Source organism: Patagioenas fasciata, chromosome 4 (genome assembly GCF_037038585.1).
Source record: "Patagioenas fasciata isolate bPatFas1 chromosome 4, bPatFas1.hap1, whole genome shotgun sequence".
Lineage (NCBI taxonomy): Eukaryota > Metazoa > Chordata > Aves > Columbiformes > Columbidae > Patagioenas > Patagioenas fasciata.
Genome location: NC_092523.1, coordinates 79,838,754 through 79,859,258, shown reverse-complemented (window position 1 = coordinate 79,859,258; position 20,505 = coordinate 79,838,754). Strand labels below are relative to the sequence as shown.

Below are 20,505 nucleotides of genomic sequence, written 5' to 3'. Positions count from 1 at the left end.
TTTTGTGAGAAATTGTCCCCACCTGCCCGATCTGTCCCTATGACTTCGTGTGTTGTCTCCAGCCTGTGCTGTGAACTGCAACACCCGGACTCAACTTCAAACAACAACTTGAGTAAAGTGTTAGCGCTCGATCGCTTTTTTCGGTGCATCCCAGAGGTCACAAATTCAGACGGTTTTGGACCGAGGTGTGTTGCAGCACCTTGGATCAATCACTAGAAAGATGTCCTGGTCATCCATCTCTTCTCCAAAGCATCTGCAGCCAGCACTTAGTGGAAGGCTGATGAGAAACTTTGAGGTTTCCTGGGAATTAGGGACAAGACTCCTTAATAAGAAGGTGCCATGTTCTAGATTTTTTACTTACGGGTTGAGAATTCTCACTACAAAGGTATTATAAGGAAATCCTGTCCCGAGGTCAGAGCGATAAAACAACCAAAGCTTCTGCCTGACGTTATGACCAGAACCTCTCGCAACTTAGACTTGTATAATGCAGCAGCTTATCTACTCTCCTTTTCTCATTACAGACTCATATTTTTCACCCATCTCAATGCAGCCCCTGGTATTTATATCCCTCCCTCTTTCACATTCAGCAGGGAACGGCGGCTGTTTTATTTGATTAACCAGCCCTTCTGCAAACAGCCACAAACACCAATCAACCCCGGTGCAGTGGAAAAGCTTTAGAGCCGGGAACGGTAAAAAACAACCCTCTCCTGCCATTGCGGTCCCAGCCAGGGAGTCCGGCAGCCTACCTAGATTGGGTATTTTATGCAAACTGACAGAGGTATGAAATGTGATTACGGCCTGTTTAAAATGCTTCTTAAAATACTCTATGTGGCACTTTAATCCTCTCCTCCCATAGCTTGGCTATTAAAAAGAAACTGATTTATCGTAGCCACGTTTTCGAACCGGACAACTCCGCCACCTAATTCAAATACAAAGAGACATAAACTGCTTGCTGGCAATTTAACTAAAGAGAATAAAATAGTGGAAAAAACACAATTATCATTACTCTTCGGCCTAAGGAAAGATTCTGCTTATTTAACAGAAGAATTTTATCCTTATTTTTAGTTGACATACTTTCAGAAAGCCAGCTTGCCTACCTGGCATACCTTGCTCGATGCTGTGCTCTTACTGCTAAATTATTAACTTGTCGGCTGGGAAGTTCACTCCATCTACATTTCTTTCCAAGAAAAGCACTCAGAAAACATCTCAGAATCAGGTCAGTAAAAAACAGTAGCAGGAGGCATCTTAATATATGCTATAGAATAAACCCACGTTATTACGGTAGGCTTTCTAAGGATTTTGCTGTGTATGAAAGGTGCCAGGTGAATGGCAGACAACAAAAGGTCTTTTCTCATTGTCATGTGTCGATGTCTGTGTGAGCGCAACACCGACACACACCAGCCTTGTGGGTTTGAGGAACGGGAGAGAAAACCAAACAGGTTTTCAAGCTCCTGAAATATTTAGTGGGAGTTAAAGAGAGGTGTTTTCATCTCACATCACTCCAGAGGAGGCAAGTGAATAAGGCTCAGACCTTAGTGCCGCCTGACAGCACTGGAGACTTTCTGCTTACTATAGGTGTCCTTTAAAGAAAGGAGCTCCTACAGCCCAGCCTCAGGATTCTGTTGGCATGAATACGGTTTAAGCCCCAAAAACTTATCTATTCTGCCACTTTGCTTAATATGACACCAATTATTTCTGTGCAACAACTACCCAGTTTGAACCACTACATCTGGTGCTTCAAGCTGGTCCTCTTCCTCCTCCCTTCCTCCTTAAACACAACATAACCTACTTTTACTTCCTCCTCAAAACACTTGGGGTTCAATACATAGTTGTATTTCCATAAAATACAGTTTTACTAGAATATTCCCCGCTATGTGCAATCAGAAGACTGAGGGCAATTTTAAAAAGCAGCCGTCAACAGAAGTCGGCTCAGTCCCCAGTCTCTCAAACCAGACCCTGGAGATCTCTCTGGCTCTACAGCCTGTACCTGCATTCAAATGCATGGAGGTATTTTGAAGCACAGACCAGGGGTGTGTAAACCATTTTGGGGATGCATGGGTAAAGTTTTGGGTTTCCGTTTCATATTTGGAAAATGAGTTTTTTACTGTGCTTCTCTCCCCAAACATTCCTGGCCTTTGCAGCTGATATACGGAAGGCAGAACGTCATCTTCTTTTGGTTTTAATTGAGGGAGTAACATGCAACAGAACTTCCATTTTGCTGCAAATCTCTCTGTAAAGGCACCTCCTGTTTCGCACGCTTTACTAAAGCCTGGATTTTTCTCCTAAGATGGTTTGCAACAGCACCCACGAGAGCCGTTTCTGTTCCAGACCTCCCCTGTGCTAATGCATAATATATGCGCTCGTCACATAGTAAATACTCAGGAACCTTTTCCTTTCTAATGGAAAGTGACAATAGCATTACTGTTAGATCCAAATATGCACAAATTAAGCTGCTTGTTTGTAGGGGTGGGCTGAGCATCCTTTTGTGTTTATGCCACCCTTTCTAACAGGTGCTTCCTTAGAGAACACTTCAGCAACAAATAACGTTCCTTCGAGCATTACCCTGACACACTGGTGCTCAGCTTTTACAATCACTGACCCAAAAGGCACTATTTTTCTTAAATTATTTCTTAACTGGTTAGTTTTCATACTCCCTGCTCCCTCCCCAAACTTCCCACCCCCTAAAAATCTCAGCTTCAGGACAGAGCTTGCAATTTCTACAACAAATCCCTCACCAGTGCAAACGAGAGCAGCACTCACACTGCTTAGTTATTCAGAAATGTTGAGTCTCTTGCATATAAAGCTGGAGATTATGGTATGATATGGCCACGGAAACAACTGGGGTACAAACTACTCCGGCATCAGTTCCCAGAGCTGCACACCTCATGCTTTTCCAGGGCTGGTCTCCTATTGTCAATTCAGGGATGTTTCTCTCACGTCACCACCCTAATTAGCGAACTGACCACTGTATTTGTGCACCGGGATGAAGGATGGGGACCCCCCCCACCCTACGCTCGCTCCTCCAAGGGCTCTCAGTCATCCTTCCTCTATTTGAGAAGTCAGCACTCAGCTCTCTGCAGAATGCAATTCTACAGGATTCAAGCAAAATTAGTTCCTCAGGGTACGTTTTGCTATTTCTTATTTTTTTTTTTTTATTTTTATTGCCACTTCCAGTCATGGAATATGATCTGATTTTGATAGCTACTGTACAAAATAAACTGCCAAGAAAAATAGGCTCCCAGCTTAGGCACTCCCAGCCACTCTCTAGAGAAGGAAATTGTCCATCTATGATATCTGAGAAACTTGGACGTCTAAATTAGGCACCTAAAGTTACACATGACGGGAGTGCAGTTGCAGCCGTGACACTGTAAGGATCTAAGTGAAGCAAAGTTTTAAGAGAGAATTACCTTTAAACAGAAGAAGGGATCTATCTGCGGGGGGAACCCCTAAGTACCCAAGCTTTCAGACAAACGAACCTCCGAAAACAAGCAGAGATCTTCAAGACTTGAAAACTGACTCTGAGATTGATGCTAATCAATGAGACAACTCAGGAGAAACACGTAGCTGGTACCACTGAAGCTGGAGAAACAAGAGATAATAAGGACCGATCGCTCGATAAAATCCTTTCCCCCCTCCCATATATTTTTATACTGTATCTGACTGTTATGCACTTAAGGTCCCATGCTTGTCTTCTGAAGTTAGGCTGTAGCTCTCCTTTGAGGATGAAAGGTGAGACACGGAGAGGTTGTTTCCTGCGAGATCATCTTCTGATAGTGGTCGTGTTGGTTAACTTAGTCCATCCTGGGGCACAGGAGTCCTTTGGTTTCACCCACATCACATCTGCGGTGGCATTGAGATGACTATCGTGTGAGCTCCTCTCTCGCCTCTTCTTCGGCAGTTATAAAATACACCAAATGAAGGGAAAGAGCATAAAGAAACAACAAAACAGCGCTACTCAGCTGATGGGTAGCGACTGCGGTACACCAGAGACCCAGTTGTCAAGGTTTTTGTTGGTGTAATAACAAAGGGGAGTGTTAAGGAGTTTGAAGAACAGACAAGACTGCTGTCTTGAGGGAAAACTTCATGCCTTACAGAACAGATGCTTGCTTGAAAAAGGAGTTGTGCTTGAAGCTCAGACAAATGATTTCCAAGTCAGAAATGACCATGAAGGGCCTTGAAACTCAAGACTCTCTCCCTCTTCCTCTCTATTTTTCTTTTTTTTTCTAAATGCAGAAACAGCGTCTTGCAAACACCAGAGAAAATTACACTGAAAACTACTGAAGCAATGGCCTGGATGTTGTATGGGTAAATCATCTTATGGAAGGTAAACTGACAAAAAAACACACACTCAAGCTTAAGCAACAGAAACCCACAGGAAAGAAAACGAAGGTAACTAGATCAGTCGTAGGTTTCATGTTGAACTAGGCTAATGGTCAGACGTGAAAAGCCAGTGGAAGAAAACACACACATTTTGTTTCAGATAAAAGCAGCTCAGTCTGGCTTAAGAGAAGCAGAACTGCCAGTTGTCCCCCTGGAACCGCTGCCTGAATTTGTCTGGACTTGAGAATACTCAGGGATGAGCTACGGAAAGAAAAGATGATGGTCTTGGGTGTAGGACGGCCCATAAAAACTGGAGGAATTCTCAAAATAATAGAGATATAGGGAAGAGGGCAAGCAAAGACAGGAATGGCACTGCAGGGGGACATCAGTGACATCTGAGGTTGCTAAAGTGACTGGCAGCCACATGCAGACTGGCCTTTGAGCAGAAGCCAACTTGGACAGCATTTCAGTGAGAGCAAAAGGGGCAAAATACACTTGGGAGCATCTTAAGATGAAACAGGAGAAGACGAACTCAGATAAAATTTTTGGGAAACTATGGAAACAAAAGGAAGACGGCAGTAGTTGGCTTGCTCAGATGTCAGATGAACACGTGTCTGGGTAGATCCGTTTCGCGGTATCTAGGCTGACTTGGATTTTGACTTACATTTTCATTTGAATAAAGCCAAACTCTACGGAAAATAACTTTGACAGCTGTTCCGCTCAAGATAAAACCTGTGCAAGCTCCCTACAAAGCCAAAGTTAGATCAAGCTTCAGTATATGCTTCGGAGTGTTGGTGAGGGAGAACAAGACTTCTTTTGAGCCTACCTTGAATTCTGAGAAAACGAGGCAGCAGGAAGAGTTTCACATTTCGTTTTTAAAGCTCTGCACAGAACCTTCTTCACGCTCCGTTAACTGGCACAGATCACTTATTACACATCCAAAACACATCGACCCCCTAAGCTAATCCAGATAACTATTAACCTTTTGATAATGCCTGGAAGTAACAGCACACTGTGTGTGCAATGTTTGCTGGTCAGGACTCGGAATTTTTCCACCGCTTTTAGTTTGTTTGGGCCCTGGATATGGAAAGCAAAGATACACAGGATTATAGGAAAAAAGAAATATATATATATATATATATATCTTTCTCCAGGCTGATTATTCTTTCGGCTCATGCAAACTGAAGCCAATTTATGATAAGGCTATGAGAAATATGCTTTGCAATGAAATATACTCCACTCCCCTGCCCCCATAAACCGACATGTTGACAAGCTATTAAACACGCTCGTGTCAGTGGATCGGGCATTCCTCCTGTCATTATTAACAGCATTTCACTGGTAAATCCGGTTCAGGTTTTATGTTGAGAATATGTGACTAATAATATGGAAACAGAGCACCCATGATAATACAAAGTGAGGACAGCACGTGCATTTGGTACCCCCAGGCACCCATGAGTTCCAAGTCATGGACTGTGCTGGAGATGAATATTGCAAAATAGATAAACTGCACCTTCGTGAACATCTTAAGGATTCTCCTGAACCTTAGGACTTGTAGACCTGACACAGAACATCTCATCTGCATCTCTTGTTTTCAGTGTCTTTCTATTGGCCAACTCCATGGTCCGAAATGTTCTCAATAAAGATGTATGGACTTGCACACGCTAACCAGAACTTTTCATAGTGCCACAAGATATATTTATCTGCCACCAGAATGGCAATTCCAATGGCAAATTTGTGAGTAAATCAGGATAAATAGTTAATTTATGAGGTTTTTGGCCCATCAATAGAAATCTTCCAGCTGTTGCTACTGCTGAAAACAAATTAAGAATAACTACGTCCACTTACTAACAATTTGTTTCAGCACAGAATCGCAAATCATTCTCACCCCTTTCTTCACAAGATCAATCACCTTAGCAAAGCTTCCTTATGGCCTGTTCACAGGCAGTTTAAACGATATTATTACAGTTACGGTGTTCTCAGGAAGGTGAAATTGCCATCCGCAGTGTCCGGGGAAAGCAAAGGGGCTCAGCAGTCGCCAGTGTGCTCCCACCAGAAGTGCAAGTAGGATCACAAGAAAATCAAAGCCTCAAAGCGCAATTCCTTTTGATACTGTGTGAAAGTTGAGGAGGAAATATTATGAGAGCCTAAGAGGAGTTTCTTTTAAATGCACCATCCAGAAACATCATTTCACCTGACAGTCACTCACAAGGTTCCTACCGGCTAAATATTTTGCAGCTAGAGTTAAATAGAGGTTTCAAACGCATTCGGATTCTGCCTGTGCAGCCTGGGAAAGGAATTTTCCACTTTGTACTGCTGAGAAAAATGTAGACGCTGTGGGCTATGGTATCATGTTCAGAGGAACAAGGTGGGTAGGATAGGGCATTAGGCACTATTATACTCTAGGGAAGAAAGACCAGACAAGGGCACAATGGAAGTGCTTCATTATGTTTTAAATGGGAATAGTTCCAAGGATAGGAAAAGCCTGTGGTGCTTGTAAAGGATTAAGCAGGGTAATGTGCTTTTTAAGACGACATAAAGAGGTATGTAATGTGATATGTTTAAGCCTAAATGATTTTTCTTGGAGTCCTCAATGAATGTTTAAGCAGGCATGACTTAGGCCTCCGCAAATCCCCTCCGAATAAATAACTTTAGCGAAAACAGAGAATCTTTCGACAGAATAAGATGCGTATTTCATAACCTATGCAAAATGGGAATCAATTTGAGATACACGAAACACTTAGGAATAATAATAATGATAAAAAAAGATGATAAAAGTGAACATTCACCAGAATAATCCAAGAATATGTAGGAATACAGCTACGGCCCCATCCATTTTGATTTGACAGAGCAGGAAGACAAGCAGCTGAACACTTTCCTACCTTCAGTTCAGACCTTTTTGTGGCCTTTTGAGACAATAAGTGGTAGAAAATTTCTAAAGCACTTGTGCTTTTCAGGCTGTCTTAAAACTCCGCTCTCTCTTCAGGGTAAATCTGCTCAGCTGCTTTTGAACCAGACCTGATGGTGCATAAAGCCGTTCGCTACGGGTGGAGCAGCAGCACACCGAGTGATACGTATGCACCCGATTTATAAGAACAGAAGCAATAAACAACAAAACCTGAAAACTTCAAATGACACCATCTTCCCACCTCATTTCTCTTGCCTTGCCCTGCTCCCCTGCCAGGAGAAGCAGGTCGAAGTGGCAGATTGCAAAACGGGACTACACAATCAGTGTCGTTTGGCTGTATTGTATTCTGGCTCACGCAGGCGCCGTTCCCCAGGACGCCGCTGGTAGAGTGAGCAACGCGGTCCTGCCGAGCGCGCAGGATGATGCCATCAGTCAATCAGCGCTTGACTCCCCTCCCTTCCCCCTGTTTATATGCACATTACTATCAAACCGCTGCTTTCCTCAAAATAGAGAGCGCCAGCCCCGCTGCAGTTTGCAGAAGAGCGAGACAAAACTAGAGGACTTTTAAGATATAACAAAATTCTTTGGCAAAGCCTTTTTTTTTGCAATGGCGACTAGAAAACCCCATTTAACCTCATTGTTGTTAAAGAAGAACACGTCCACCACATCCGTCCCTCCTGCACACCTCTCACCCGCTGGCCCCTCTCCTACCGCTGTTCCTTCACGGTCATTAGGCAGTCTCGTGGAAATCCCTTTCCCCGTACCCATTTGGAAGCGCTAATTAAGTCTCAGCTCCAGAAACACGTAACGGCCTCGGAGAGCTTGGACAAACTGCTGTTCAGTCGTGCTTTAGCGCTGATTAATGGTGGCAACAAAATGAAGCACAGAGGGAGACCTGGTGGCTGAGCTTGTCCAGGGCCATGACCTGGTTGAGTTAATAGCTCTGATGTGGCCGGTTAAAGTCGTTTGAGACCCCAAAGAACATTACGAATCATACAAATAGGCCGAAAGGACCCATGAATTCTTTCCTCTGAAATGCTTTCATTTTTTTCAAGTATGCTACAGAGCTTATAATCCCTGCCTCTTGCCAGCTACCTTTTAAAATATTCATTTTCCTTGCCTATGACTAGCTATTAACGTCATATTCTTCTTTCAGCTTTCCTCCCGAGCAGGCAAAATACAATCTCCCCAAAGCTTATGTGTGAACAGCAACTGGCAAATAATCATTTTCTGTGTTATTTCGTCCTTTAAGGTGATAGAAAGGCAGAAAAGTGTGCACACACAGGTGGATGCCTAAGTTTATCAGAATCAGGCCTGAGCCCTTTGATATGTTAAAAGTGGCTTGCTCACATGCTGTAATTTGTTTGTTCAACAGTATAATTTGCAAGTGCTTGCTCCTGGGAAGCAGAGGCAGAGGAAATTCAAGAACTCAGGCATTCCTGGGTTTGTAGGTTTTAAGACGGCGACTGCCACGTTTCCAGGAATGAGAAATCAAAGGCTGTAATCTGGAATTACCTGCCAGCAGGGTTTTTTCGGCTAAAAGACATTAGTCAACACAGCTGTGTTTGACACGCTCCTGGTTTTGATTCATCTGACACCTTTAGTATAACTTGGGAAGGCAAACCGGGAGGGCAGCTTTGCTTTATACAAAAGGCAAACCCCAGCTTTATCAGCCACTTACAAACTGAACTAAAATAGCTTTTCTACAAAAAAACCACAATTTCCTTCAGCCCATAAGGCTTCAGACTGTCTTCTCCTTCTTTTTTTTTGCCTTGCTTTTTCAGCTTATGACTTTTTCTAAAGGAGTTGAAAAAGTGCAGCTCCCCAGGGCCTCTCTTGCCTCTTCGTTCGTGCTGTTTAGTCCTTCAGAGAGGAAAATATGATCTAGATATAGATATAGAGGGTGCACCAGTGATTTTTAAAACTCCAAAGAATCTTTGATACTTCGTGGCTCTTTTACTATCAAGAGATCATCAGCGATTTCGCGATTCTTTTCAACATACTCTTCTCTCTTTTGTGTTTGTATCCGGCGTGAAAACACCAGAAATTGCAGGTTTTACTGGCAAGCGGATTTAGGTGGAGACAAAAGGAAGAGTTTGTCTGGATTTTTAGAAATCTCTAAACCAAGCTTAAAACAAGTGAACGCACAACTTCATGGATATTTGCTCTAATTAATATTCACATTTTGAAGCTTAAAATAAAGTCTATAAAAGATAATAGTTCTCAGATATCATTTAAAACTCTCAATATGAAGATACAATGGTAGGGATAAAGTCCATATACAGTCACTCACGAACCCATTTGCACTCTCATATTGAACTCTTCCATGTGCTATTGTTATAAAATCTGCAGCTATCAACCAAAAACATGTGGCACAACCATTGCAATCACAAATATACCTACAAAATATTAACTCCTGTTCTCAAAAGTATTTTCCCCCTGCTAAACTCACTACAGAAGGTGGCTGTGAGACTCTTATTTATATCCAGATCATCTTTCTCTGCCTGCCTTTCTCAAAAGATACACAACCCGGAGCTACAACTGAAAGATGTTTTCAGTACCAGGAGTCTACAAAACCAAGTTACTCAATGTCTTTTATTCAAAGACCTTTAAGCTTTGTCCAGTACATCGCCATGTCTTCTGGGGTTACAAGTCCAGCGATCCTATTCCCATTTTGCATCCTGAAAAATGCATTCATCTCTCATCCCTATAAATCCCTTTCAGAGCAAACACTCAAGGTACTTACATTATAAGATGTAGTGGAAAACAAGCCCCAATCCCCCGTGCCAATGCAAGAGGCTGCATAAATTGGTACTGGGCACGATCATTTGGGTGCAAACGCATCTCTTAGAGTTAAAAGCAACAACTACGCAAATGTGGCGTTAGAGCAGAGCATCTCCAATGGGAAAGCAAAATCTCAGCCGTACCAGTACCTTTTGAATGCCTGCGGTCGACTCCATGACGTTGTTCTCCGAGCCGTTGCTTCGGTTGATCATCCGCCACATTTGGGAATACATGCTGTCCCTCTCGAAAGGGTTCATCCCTTTCACTCGGACGTGCTCGTAGACCGCGGAGTCCAAGACGGTGCCGTAAGGAATATCCGTCTGCCTTGAGAGATCCTGGAGAGACCTTGGTTGTTGGGGAAGAAAAGAGACACGGGAGACTTGAAGCTACAATTTTAAGAGGAAGGAGCTGCAGGCAAGCAAAGGGCAACACGGAGGAAGACGCTGTCAAGCCATTTTGTTTTAATCTATTTTTTTCTTAAAAGTCAAAGTGAGACTGAAAAATCGTTTTTATGGTTTAAGAAGCAAGGAGGAATATGAAGTGAAAGGAAAGGGTGGAAAAAACGAAAATGGATGAAAAGAGAGCAACAGAAAGAGGTCACATCCCACGCTATCTTCAGCAAATGGAAGATCTCTGTTGTGGTTTCCTGAACTGCCTTTTCATCACAGTTCATGTTATTTAGCCCAAAAAATTTGCTCTGCTGTACATATTATCCAGTCTTATCTTTTCCCTATAAGCAAGAAAAATTAACCAGGTAAAAAAGTTTCTAAGCATCCCAAACACGGTTTTGTCAATCCTGCTTTGGACTTCTAACGGTATATTAGAACCCTCTGAAGTCTCCTTACCTCTTGGCCCTTATTTTCCTGTCCTATAGAATCGGTCTCTCGTACCTTTGCTGCTTTAATGGCATCCATTAAAGCTTCAAAATAACGACTGCAATATGTCTACTGCCTAAAACTCATTACAGCTTTCCCGGCACAAATTAACTTGGTTTAAATTGGACGAACCTAGTGGATGACACCTAAGGACAAACCAAGGAGATGAATGCTGTCTTAAGTAGGCAAAAGTAAATTGTAAAAGCTCATCACAGCCATGGAAAATGCAAATACAAATAGAGGAAAGCCATCAAGTTCCAAGTTGTGTTTCTGAAACATACATATAAACATATATATATATGTTTGTTTCTGAAACGTGTATATACAAAAGCCAGTGAAAATGACCCTACAGGCAGAAAAAGGAGGAATTGTTAGTTGTTCCAGGGCTGGCACTGAAGAAAGCAGTAATCGGATCTCAAAGGGTATGGGTGCCTCTGGACACAATGGAAAGCAGCAAAAGAAGAAATCAGCAGAGCTCAATAGCAAGGGTTTAGAGGTCTGTTGAGTCAAAAAGATACCCTTTGAAATTCAGACATATGGGCTCGGGAAAACATTGGACAAGCGCTAAATTCTAAGCACATAATACATAGCAAATATAAGGAAAGGATGAATTTAATTTTGAAGAGTAAATAACTAATGTTCTTAAAGACCCCACAATCCTCTCTCCTCTTTCCCCAACAGGATGGCATTGCTCTTCAAGAATCTAAGCAGTAGGGAACCCGAGAAGAACCAGTACACGTATGGGATCATCAAAGGTGATGAAGCTTCTCCTGAAATCAAATATATCAGTCTTCTACCAGAGGATTGAACCACGCTCTTTCCTAGGAAGAAAAATGTGGGACTCTAGTAGACTAAGGTATCAGGAGAGTAAGTACGGTGGTTAATTTGCAATTCAAAAGTCAAATAAAACCCCAACAAACAACACCAAACTGAAAACACAACTAAACCAAAACTAAAGTAAAAAAAGACCCAAAAAACAAGTCCAAATAAATACCTGTGTCTTCTGAAAGGTTAAATATGAAATGGCTGAGCTGTTAGCAAAAACTTGAAACCTTGTTACAGGCAGCATGTGAAAGGGAAGCAGCAAATATTTTTGAAAAGGGCCTAGTGGTAATAGTGGGAATTAGGAAAGTAAACAACCAAGATGTTCTACTGAGGTCTAATAACTAAAGTGAAATAAGGATTGATACAACTTGAAGGATCAGTCCTGGAGATTGGACATAGCCACCAGGTGCGTTTCTCCAGTAAAAGCAATTCCATCCTCTCTTACACTTTGAAACAACTGAAAAAACACAAGACTTTCAAAAGGCCATAATCTCATCAAACAATACACACAAGGTGCGAATGTGGATAGGCTACAAAGGGGGAATTTAGAAACATATCCTCCCAACTCTGGATAGCATTAGGAAAGACAACACTCATCTGGAGTGGATGCTCTCCAAGGACCCCAAGGGTAACAAGAGCAGCTTCTGCAGAACTGGTCATCAGTTTGCTGGTCATCCAACATCATGGAGAGTCCTCTCAGAGCACATAAAGGAGGGAGCAGTCAACATTGATTTACCAAAGATAAGTCATGCCTGACAAATCTGGTTGCCACCTACAGTAAAATGACTTGGTTTGTAGACAAGACCAGAAAAATGAATATAGTCTACCCTAACTTTAGGCAAGGCTTCCAATACTGTCTCCCACAATATCCTGGTGTCCAAATTAGGTCATTAGGTCTGGCTGGGTAGGAAACCAGATGGATAAATTCCTAGATGGATAATCAGGCTCGCAGCGTTGCTGTTAATGAGTTGTATCCTACTCAGAGGTTGGTAACAGGTACCACAGAGATTAAACCTGCAACGTGTCTTTACCAAGAGCCTGGAGGAGGTGAGCAAGCGCTCTCTTGGCAAGTTTGCAGATGACATAACGTTGGGGACCAGTGGCTTGTTCAAGGACAGGCTGCCCTGCAGATGGACCCAGAAAGGCTGGAGGGACGGGCTGGCAGGAGCGCTATGAAACCCAGCATGGACAGATGCAAAAGCATCACTGATGAAAGGCACTGGATAAATACACGATACTATATCCACTCATCCTGTGTCACTGCTGCTACCAATACACTTCAGTACCTCCTGCAAGTGCTCCAAACTGTCACAGGATGCGTATTGTAATGTCCTGTAATTGCTGCGTTATTTGTCATGCATATTGCTAGAAAAGTACACAAGAAGTATTTACTGAGTCTCCAATTTCTCGTGACAACACCTAGCGAAATTGCAATCATTACAAGACTCTGCATAGCCATATAATTTCTAATATAACAAGCGACAAAGCATTTTTCTGAAATACTATCACTAACTGCTATATAAATGAAATGTGTAGCTGCTGCCACAAAACAATACAGCTAGAAACGGCACAAGAGAAAACCAGCTCCTCTGTATATCTTGTGGCTGGAAAAGCAACCTTTCTATTTTGAGGAAGGCAAAGCAACACAAGCCACAAGCTGTTAGTCCGGAAGGATACGGCAATCAGGTATGGGATGCTTACTACAAACAGTCAAGAGTGCCATCGCACACAAAGGCATCACCAGCAGGGAAATAACAAGGAGTAGAATTATGTCAGTGCCTTCAGGAAGGCACGGTGGATCTGCCAAGTCTGGCTTTAACTCCAGCCTGCAGGTCTTCACTGCTCGGTGCGTTATCCTAAAGCACAGGACGCCTCTCCGCTGCCCTGCTCTGCCCCTTCACGCAGTTGTAGGTGCTGAGAAAATCACGGGGAGAGGAGAAGAGCGAGCCAAGTGCGAGTGTGAAGTCTACGGATGTGCTAAACGCTGCTCTCAGCAGAAACACCCCAAGCTTTGGTTCGCCTGACCCTGCGGGGAAGGAGCGAGAGAGGTTTTGCAGCCTCTGAGGTGTCCGTGCGTGTGTTGCTGCAAGCGGCAAAAATGGGAAAGACCCGTCACACCAGAGACCTCATCCCCTCACACAAACATGCCAAATAGGATCATAATATATATATGACCTCCTTCAGAAACCGTTGTTTATAACCTGCAGCTCTGCAGACTACTGGAATGACATTGACAGCCGAGCAGCCAAGGTGCAGCAAAACAAAGAGAAATGACAGACCTTGACAGAAGTAATAAAATTATTAAAACACTGAGGCTCCTTTCCAGAAGAAAGAATTTTGATAGCTACTTTGCCTCCAGACTGGTTTGCGGGTTACACATTCTTTGATGTACCTTTATTCCTGGATTAAACAACTCATTCTTTGTTCAGACAACTACATTTAGTGGAGACATCAATCCCCAGCCTATGTCACCCGGTCTCAGCTCAGAGCTGACACACATCTCAACATAAGGAAAACATATTTGTCTGACTGATTAATTCCTACAGGGTATCCTTCGATGCCCAAATTCTGATACCATCATCCGCACTGGATGGGAATTTAATTTTGCTCTAGTTTCTAGTTGAAATAGCTGCGAAGCGCACGTCTAACGTGCAGTAACGGAATTAAAATCCCACCATTTAAAACCTTTATCACTTTGAATTTCTAATTTGGAAGCAGTAAGGTAACCAATGCTAAAAGTGTCTAAAACTAAAAAGAGCAGATACAGTTGAAAGAGTTGTTATAAAATACCTTGAAGTGTGCTTGCGTATAGAAAAACTCTGCTTATAGGGAAGTGACCACACAGGTCACAGTTTGGCTTATTTTTGGTTATTGCTCATGAAGCATGGTTGGGAAAAATGTTATGTGTGGTCTTTCTGATAAGTTTTTTTCTCATTGCAGTTACTGGGATAACACCAATATTATCCCATACAAATTAACTACAATATAGGGTTGTTCTGAGGATGACTTTAGTCATCTGAGGATGAATTCTTAACAGCTATTCATATATGTATTTTTCAGCACATGTTTGTTTCGTTTAGTATTCTGTACCTTAAACAGGCAGCAGTTGTCAGGTCACTTTCATTTTCTGGCTTAGCACAAATTAATTACTTTGTAATTTAAAAAATTATCTCTGCTTTCAACTCAAAGAAAATAAATCCTATTAGGTTTTGCATGTGTTTCTTTCCCCAAATCATACCCTCTTCCATAAATACAAATCCTAGACTTAGAATTGGCAACATCCTGTCCATATGTGTCGGCCAAAAGTGTTTGATAAGTATACAGAAAATGGAGAAAAACAAGAGATCAGCTCCGTAAAGCAATAACCAATTCCTTTTTAGATAATTAAACACCACCGAGGTCAGAGCCTTGGGCATCGAAGCATCTTTGTACACCTGGGTTACAGAGTGACTTAGGCTGGCTGTGTTGTTAGACTCGACTCCTGCACAGAACGACCTGCAAGAAGGATCAGTACATTCTAGAAAACAACCGATGTCATGGTTTACGCTCAAGTCTTTATGACTAGTTCAGCCAAAGCTTTCCAATGCCTTTTCTCTGCTTGCCGGCCAGCTTGAAGATCTGGGTGAACCACATTCAAGGAAAGGTTAAAGAACATTCTGTTCTTCAGTGTAAGGAAATATCTCCTCCAATTCCTACATTCTTTTGTAACCCCCCCTTGCAGAAAAGCTGTAAGCAGCTCTATGGAGCTGTTTAAAGCTCTGAGGACATCTGAGCTCCAAGAGAATCACAGTTTAGGAAAAGATGTTGTGAAAAGAATAACTAGGCAAAACAAAGATGACAAAGGGGATGCTTTACTGCTATGCCTCCATTATTTGGAGGCAGAGGTCTCACCTATTTATAGGGCATATGACTTATAGGGTGTAGGACATACTATTTATAAGATAGAGAATGTAGCGTGAACTTATTTTACAAAACACACAAGACACAGACTCTCCCCCATAACCTGTATAATCTAAAGTCTCCATCAAGCTTCCACACTTGCACGAGTGGATTAGACTTAAAGTTGAAACCACCTAACACCAACCCTTCATCTGAAAAGCCCTTCGACCTCCCCTCTGCCCACCTCACGCCCTCAAGACCTCCAAATTTATTTGGCATTTATCAAGCAAAAAGGCGCTTTTTAACTATTATTCATTTGCATTGCATTTGAGGCAGTGATCTAAAGATTTAAGAAACTGAAATTACGCTTTTCTATGGCGCCACAATGTTTTGGCATCTCAAATGCTGTCTTGTCCTGATTCAAATGTCATCTGCGGTGTGGGTCAAGTGTGAACAAAAGACACATCTAGTAGCTATTTCATGACTTGCACACTCCTGGTACTGCCTGTTGGCAGAAGATGAAAAGCTGAGCTCTCAAAGGTATTACGAGTAACCATTTGCTTGGAAAAGGAGATTAACACCCACTCTTATTCTTCTTGTTCCACTAAATTCATCTAAAAATTGTAACAACTTGAGCCAAATTAATCAGTGAAGCAGAGAACAAACGCCATCAACTTCAAGTGAGGTTGTACAGCAAAGATCTACTTCGAGATTCTCTAGGGAAAGGGAACGTTTCGTTAGTCATTCCTAGTCCATTGCCTAACCAAATTTTGTCTGTTTTTCTCCTCAAAATAGGCTTCTGGACACTGTGGGGCACTGATTGGGAAGAGCGGCCCAACTTTCACACCAAGAGCTCTGAATTCAAACTGGCTGCACATCCAAAAGCTGAAATGTGGTACCTACCACAATGTTTCACAGAAATGAAATGCGCTGGGAGCTACCTGATTCCTCCTGTCTTTCATAGAAGATATCACAAGGACCGTACCTTCAACAACACACTGTAATATCTGATGCTAGCCGGACAACTGAAATGAAAACCTATTAATGACTTGTTACACCTGTGCAAACCCACTGGCTTAAATTTCCCCCATTTTTCTGACTTCTCTGAAGCCGCCTGGATAGCACTGCAAGCAGAATCTGGTTTGTTTTCTTTAAATACTTAAACTCATTTTCATTCTGGCCTTCAAAGCTCCCCAAGGTGCAATTTGATCCATTAAAACAACCGCAACAAAAAAGAGCATCAGCTTGTTTCTTTATTGCTTATTCATGTTTCCCACTTTGCAGTAATTCAGGCTGGTAAACAAACAGCCTCTCTCTTCCTTGTTGGTTTGAGTTCCAATTCTGGCAGTTTTGTAAACTCAAGTTTTACACTCCCACCATAGTTAGGATAACTTCATTCCCTAATGGATACTTAACACATCTAATTACTCTATTTTTGAGCTCCAAGTGCTGTTGAAAAATGTCTCCATTCTTTTATTTCAGGAGCTTTCCAGCTGCAATGTTTTCTACTGAATAAAACATTTTCAGTGACTTTGCCCATAAATAATACAGCGCAAAGACCAATGTAGTCCCAAATGTACATAATAACCTCAGAATTCCACTGAGGGTTTTCTATTGACATCATAATAAACCGCAAGAAAAAGCTGAAGATGTAGTAAATTATAGTTTGGGTACATTTTCTTATTTTCTACACATGATAAGAAAACTCAGCCATTTGTCACAGTAATTTGACCATTTTTCTGGACTACTTCAAAACTAGAAGGGACATAATTTCAAAGCAGGATGCAGAGGCGTATTTTATATTTGCAAGGACAAACCGAATGACTGAATATATCATTGCTGTTTATTTTGCATGTACGAATGTCTATGTTTCATCACACTCCCTAGTCAAATGTAAGCCTTTTTAAACTTAAAAAAAATAAATCATCCTCCCTCAAGACCTGAAGATCCATGTTGACAAACATTGACGTATAATGTCATTTTACTCCCTTGTAAATTGTGAAGGGATTGTAATTAGGACTACCCAGTCAAACAGTTGGGTTGTGCCAAAACAGCCCCACAGCACTCCATGATCTCAAAAGAAAATGATAACTTGATTTAACTGGTAATCCAACTGTGAAAGGAGCTGGACTAGAGGCAGTAAGACCTCAGGTGATGATACAAGGACCTGAATCAACAACCAGAGTGAAAAACCTGAATTTTCCCTAAGGTCAACTTTGAGCCTGACTTGGAGGTTGGGTTCCTACCTCTCTGGAGGAAGAAATACAGCAAAACACGTCTTACTGCTTTAAAGCCACTCTATCATTTTGGTGAAGAAGGAGTGTCAGCCTCACATGCTGTCATGGACTTGTAGCCTCAAGATTAAATAGGAAAATGGCCAGCTGGCCCTTGGAGTGCTTGGTTAGCTAATGCTATTTTCTAGGCTTTGCTTTGGCCCAAGAGGAAGGATTTGGGGGTGGAGGAGCTCGCTGGAGCAGTGGGAGCGAAGACAATTGGGCTTGCAGCTTGCTGAAGGAAAGGAGACCGAAGAATAAAAAGGCAGAGAGAGAGGACAGGAAAACGTGGAAAGGTTCTTATGGTGTGGAGAGATGAGATGATCTGGAAAAGGGAATTGGAAGGTGTGACAGAAAACCAGTCCACCGTAAAAGCAACAGGAGAAGATAAGGATGTTCATGTTAGAGAGACTTAAAGCAAAAGAACCAATAGACAGAAAAAAAACCCCAGAGCAATGTCATCAGTTAACATAGTACAAGAGCATCTGCGAGCAGAGGAACAAAGATAAATATTAAGGGATTTTTTTGTGTTTGTTGCTATTAACATTTTTTGTTGTTGTTGTTGCATTGGCAAGAAAAGGTGAATTCAGCTTTGAGCTGCCCATGCACTGAAGAACCACCGGGCTCCTCCTGATCCAAGTGTCAGAGCACACGTACAGCGGAATGCGTCTGAATGGAAAGCAAAGCCTGAACGCACACAGCAACAATCTATACTTGCCCTTTTCCAACACCGCTACACTCATTATCTCAAACTCAATTGCTTCTTTCAAAATATGTATGTGAGCACACATATGTATGTATATGTGCCACAGAAGAATATCTGCAAGAGGCCGATAATTCTGATCCCAAAGACAAAGCGTATCCAGGGAGGCTGGAAGTCTGTGGTATATTGTTTGGGTTTTTTAGCTTCCAAACTGCTTCTCAGGATGATAAGTTTCTCCCTCTTCTCACATTTAAGTAGAACATTCATAACCCTCTACATGTGTGTGTGTCTATATCTATCTATATCTATATCTATATCTAATCTATATCTATATCTAATCCATATCTAATCCATATCTAATCCATATCTAATCCATATCTAATCCATATCTAATCCATATCTAATCCATATCTAATCCATATCTATATCCATATCTATATCCATATCTATATCCATATCTATATCCATATCTATATCCATATCTATATCCATATTCACCCTCCTTTCCCTCAGTTCATTGTTTATCAACTTACTGGATGGAGTTCTCGATGCGTGTGATGGTGAGGAAAGCTGCTAGGTTTGCCGTGTAGGAGGAGATGACAATCAAAGCAAAGAGCCACCAAGCCCCCATCATCAGCCGGGTCGCCAGGGTTGTGTACGGAACCTCTCCTCCTGTGGGGAAGAAGGAAAAGCAAGGATTTTCATTTGGCAGAAGGAAATCCAGCTGCTCATTCACGCATTGCTCAGGAGAATGAAGCCCCAAGGTGAGCAGGTCACTACAACAAGTTGCCTTAGTAAACCGAGCAAGACTTGGAAACACACTTTCCATGCAATGAAAGCACCGAAGGAAGCCCACACTATCAGCCATTATTACTGTATTTAATCTCTTTCGCTATTGTGCCTTTAATAGCAATTTGTCGGCCTGTCCTGTCCAGTAATGGAAACAGATTTCAGGATCTCAGAACAAAAAGAGCAAAAGTAAATTCTTACAATGTCCTTAGAGACCTTCCCTACAAACCTTAATTAAGCTTTTCTTGCATTCTTGAGAACATAAAGTTAAAAAACCCCATCAAAACACAATTGCTTTTCCCAGTTCTGTAGGCAGGCAGATGCTCGTGAGAGCCATATGTGTGCACAACTTGACGCAAGTGAACACGGACACGCCAAAAACCGTAATAACCGCATGTATTGAAGAAGAATGCAAAATTGTTTTGGATTCCCACAGTTGCTGTCCCTTAAGATTCAACTGCCGTGTAAGCAAAACATTAGCAGCAGCTCAATCTACCAGGATCTGAGCTTCACGCCACTGTTTGCGCTAATGGAGATGAGAAACATTTTTAATTCAAATAGTTGCCCCCAAAACACACCAGTTCAGAGGTTTTGAAAGTAAAAACGTATGAAGTTAAAAACATATGAACCACAGATTTTTAGACAAAGGAAAACCTCATCGTTTTAAAAATACCCTTATGGGTTTTGTCGCAGCTACAAGTCATTAGAAAGGATGGGTGAATGCAGCCAATGCTTGCTCAAAATGTTCACCCTCTTCCTCTCCCCCTGCACTCAGCAATTTGAAAAGCTGGCATTACCACTGAGGGAGCTCTCTCAGATGCAAAATCTTATTTTGGTCCAATAGTTGGGATTTTCAAAGGAGTTTGTTACAGATTCAATCACCCGGAAGCGTTTTGCGCTGGATCTTCACCTACATGAAAACTCCTTGATGTTTCCCCAGCAAGAAGCTTTAATGGGAATACAATTTACAATTATCTCCATTCCAAGCCCAAATAATTTTCTATTATATATATAAACTAGATATTCAATGAACAGTTGAATATGAAGGCTCACCTTCCTGTTTTGTGCCCATTTTGTCCTACCTCTACAAAGCATTGTGAACTTTTCTACTCCAGTTACATGGAGTTCTACTGTATATGAAATAACTGACTC

The 20,505-nt window shown here is 41.9% G+C and overlaps 1 protein-coding gene across 9 annotated transcripts in view; it reads right to left on the bottom strand.

Annotated features, from left to right (window-relative positions):
• GRID2 (glutamate ionotropic receptor delta type subunit 2) overlaps positions 1-20,505 on the bottom strand; it is a 554,341-nt gene that overhangs the window by 62,367 nt on the left and 471,469 nt on the right. For all 9 annotated transcript variants that reach the window (XR_011738959.1, XR_011738960.1, XR_011738961.1 and 6 more), the window contains 2 exons: positions 19,098-19,236; positions 10,159-10,354 (listed from right to left, as the gene is read on the bottom strand). Coding sequence is in view for 4 of the 9 variants with exons in the window: in XM_065837720.2 (XP_065693792.1) it covers positions 10,159-10,354; positions 19,098-19,236 (335 nt within the window). In the remaining 5 variants the exon portion in view is untranslated. The remainder of the gene's footprint in view (positions 1-10,158; positions 10,355-19,097; positions 19,237-20,505) is intronic.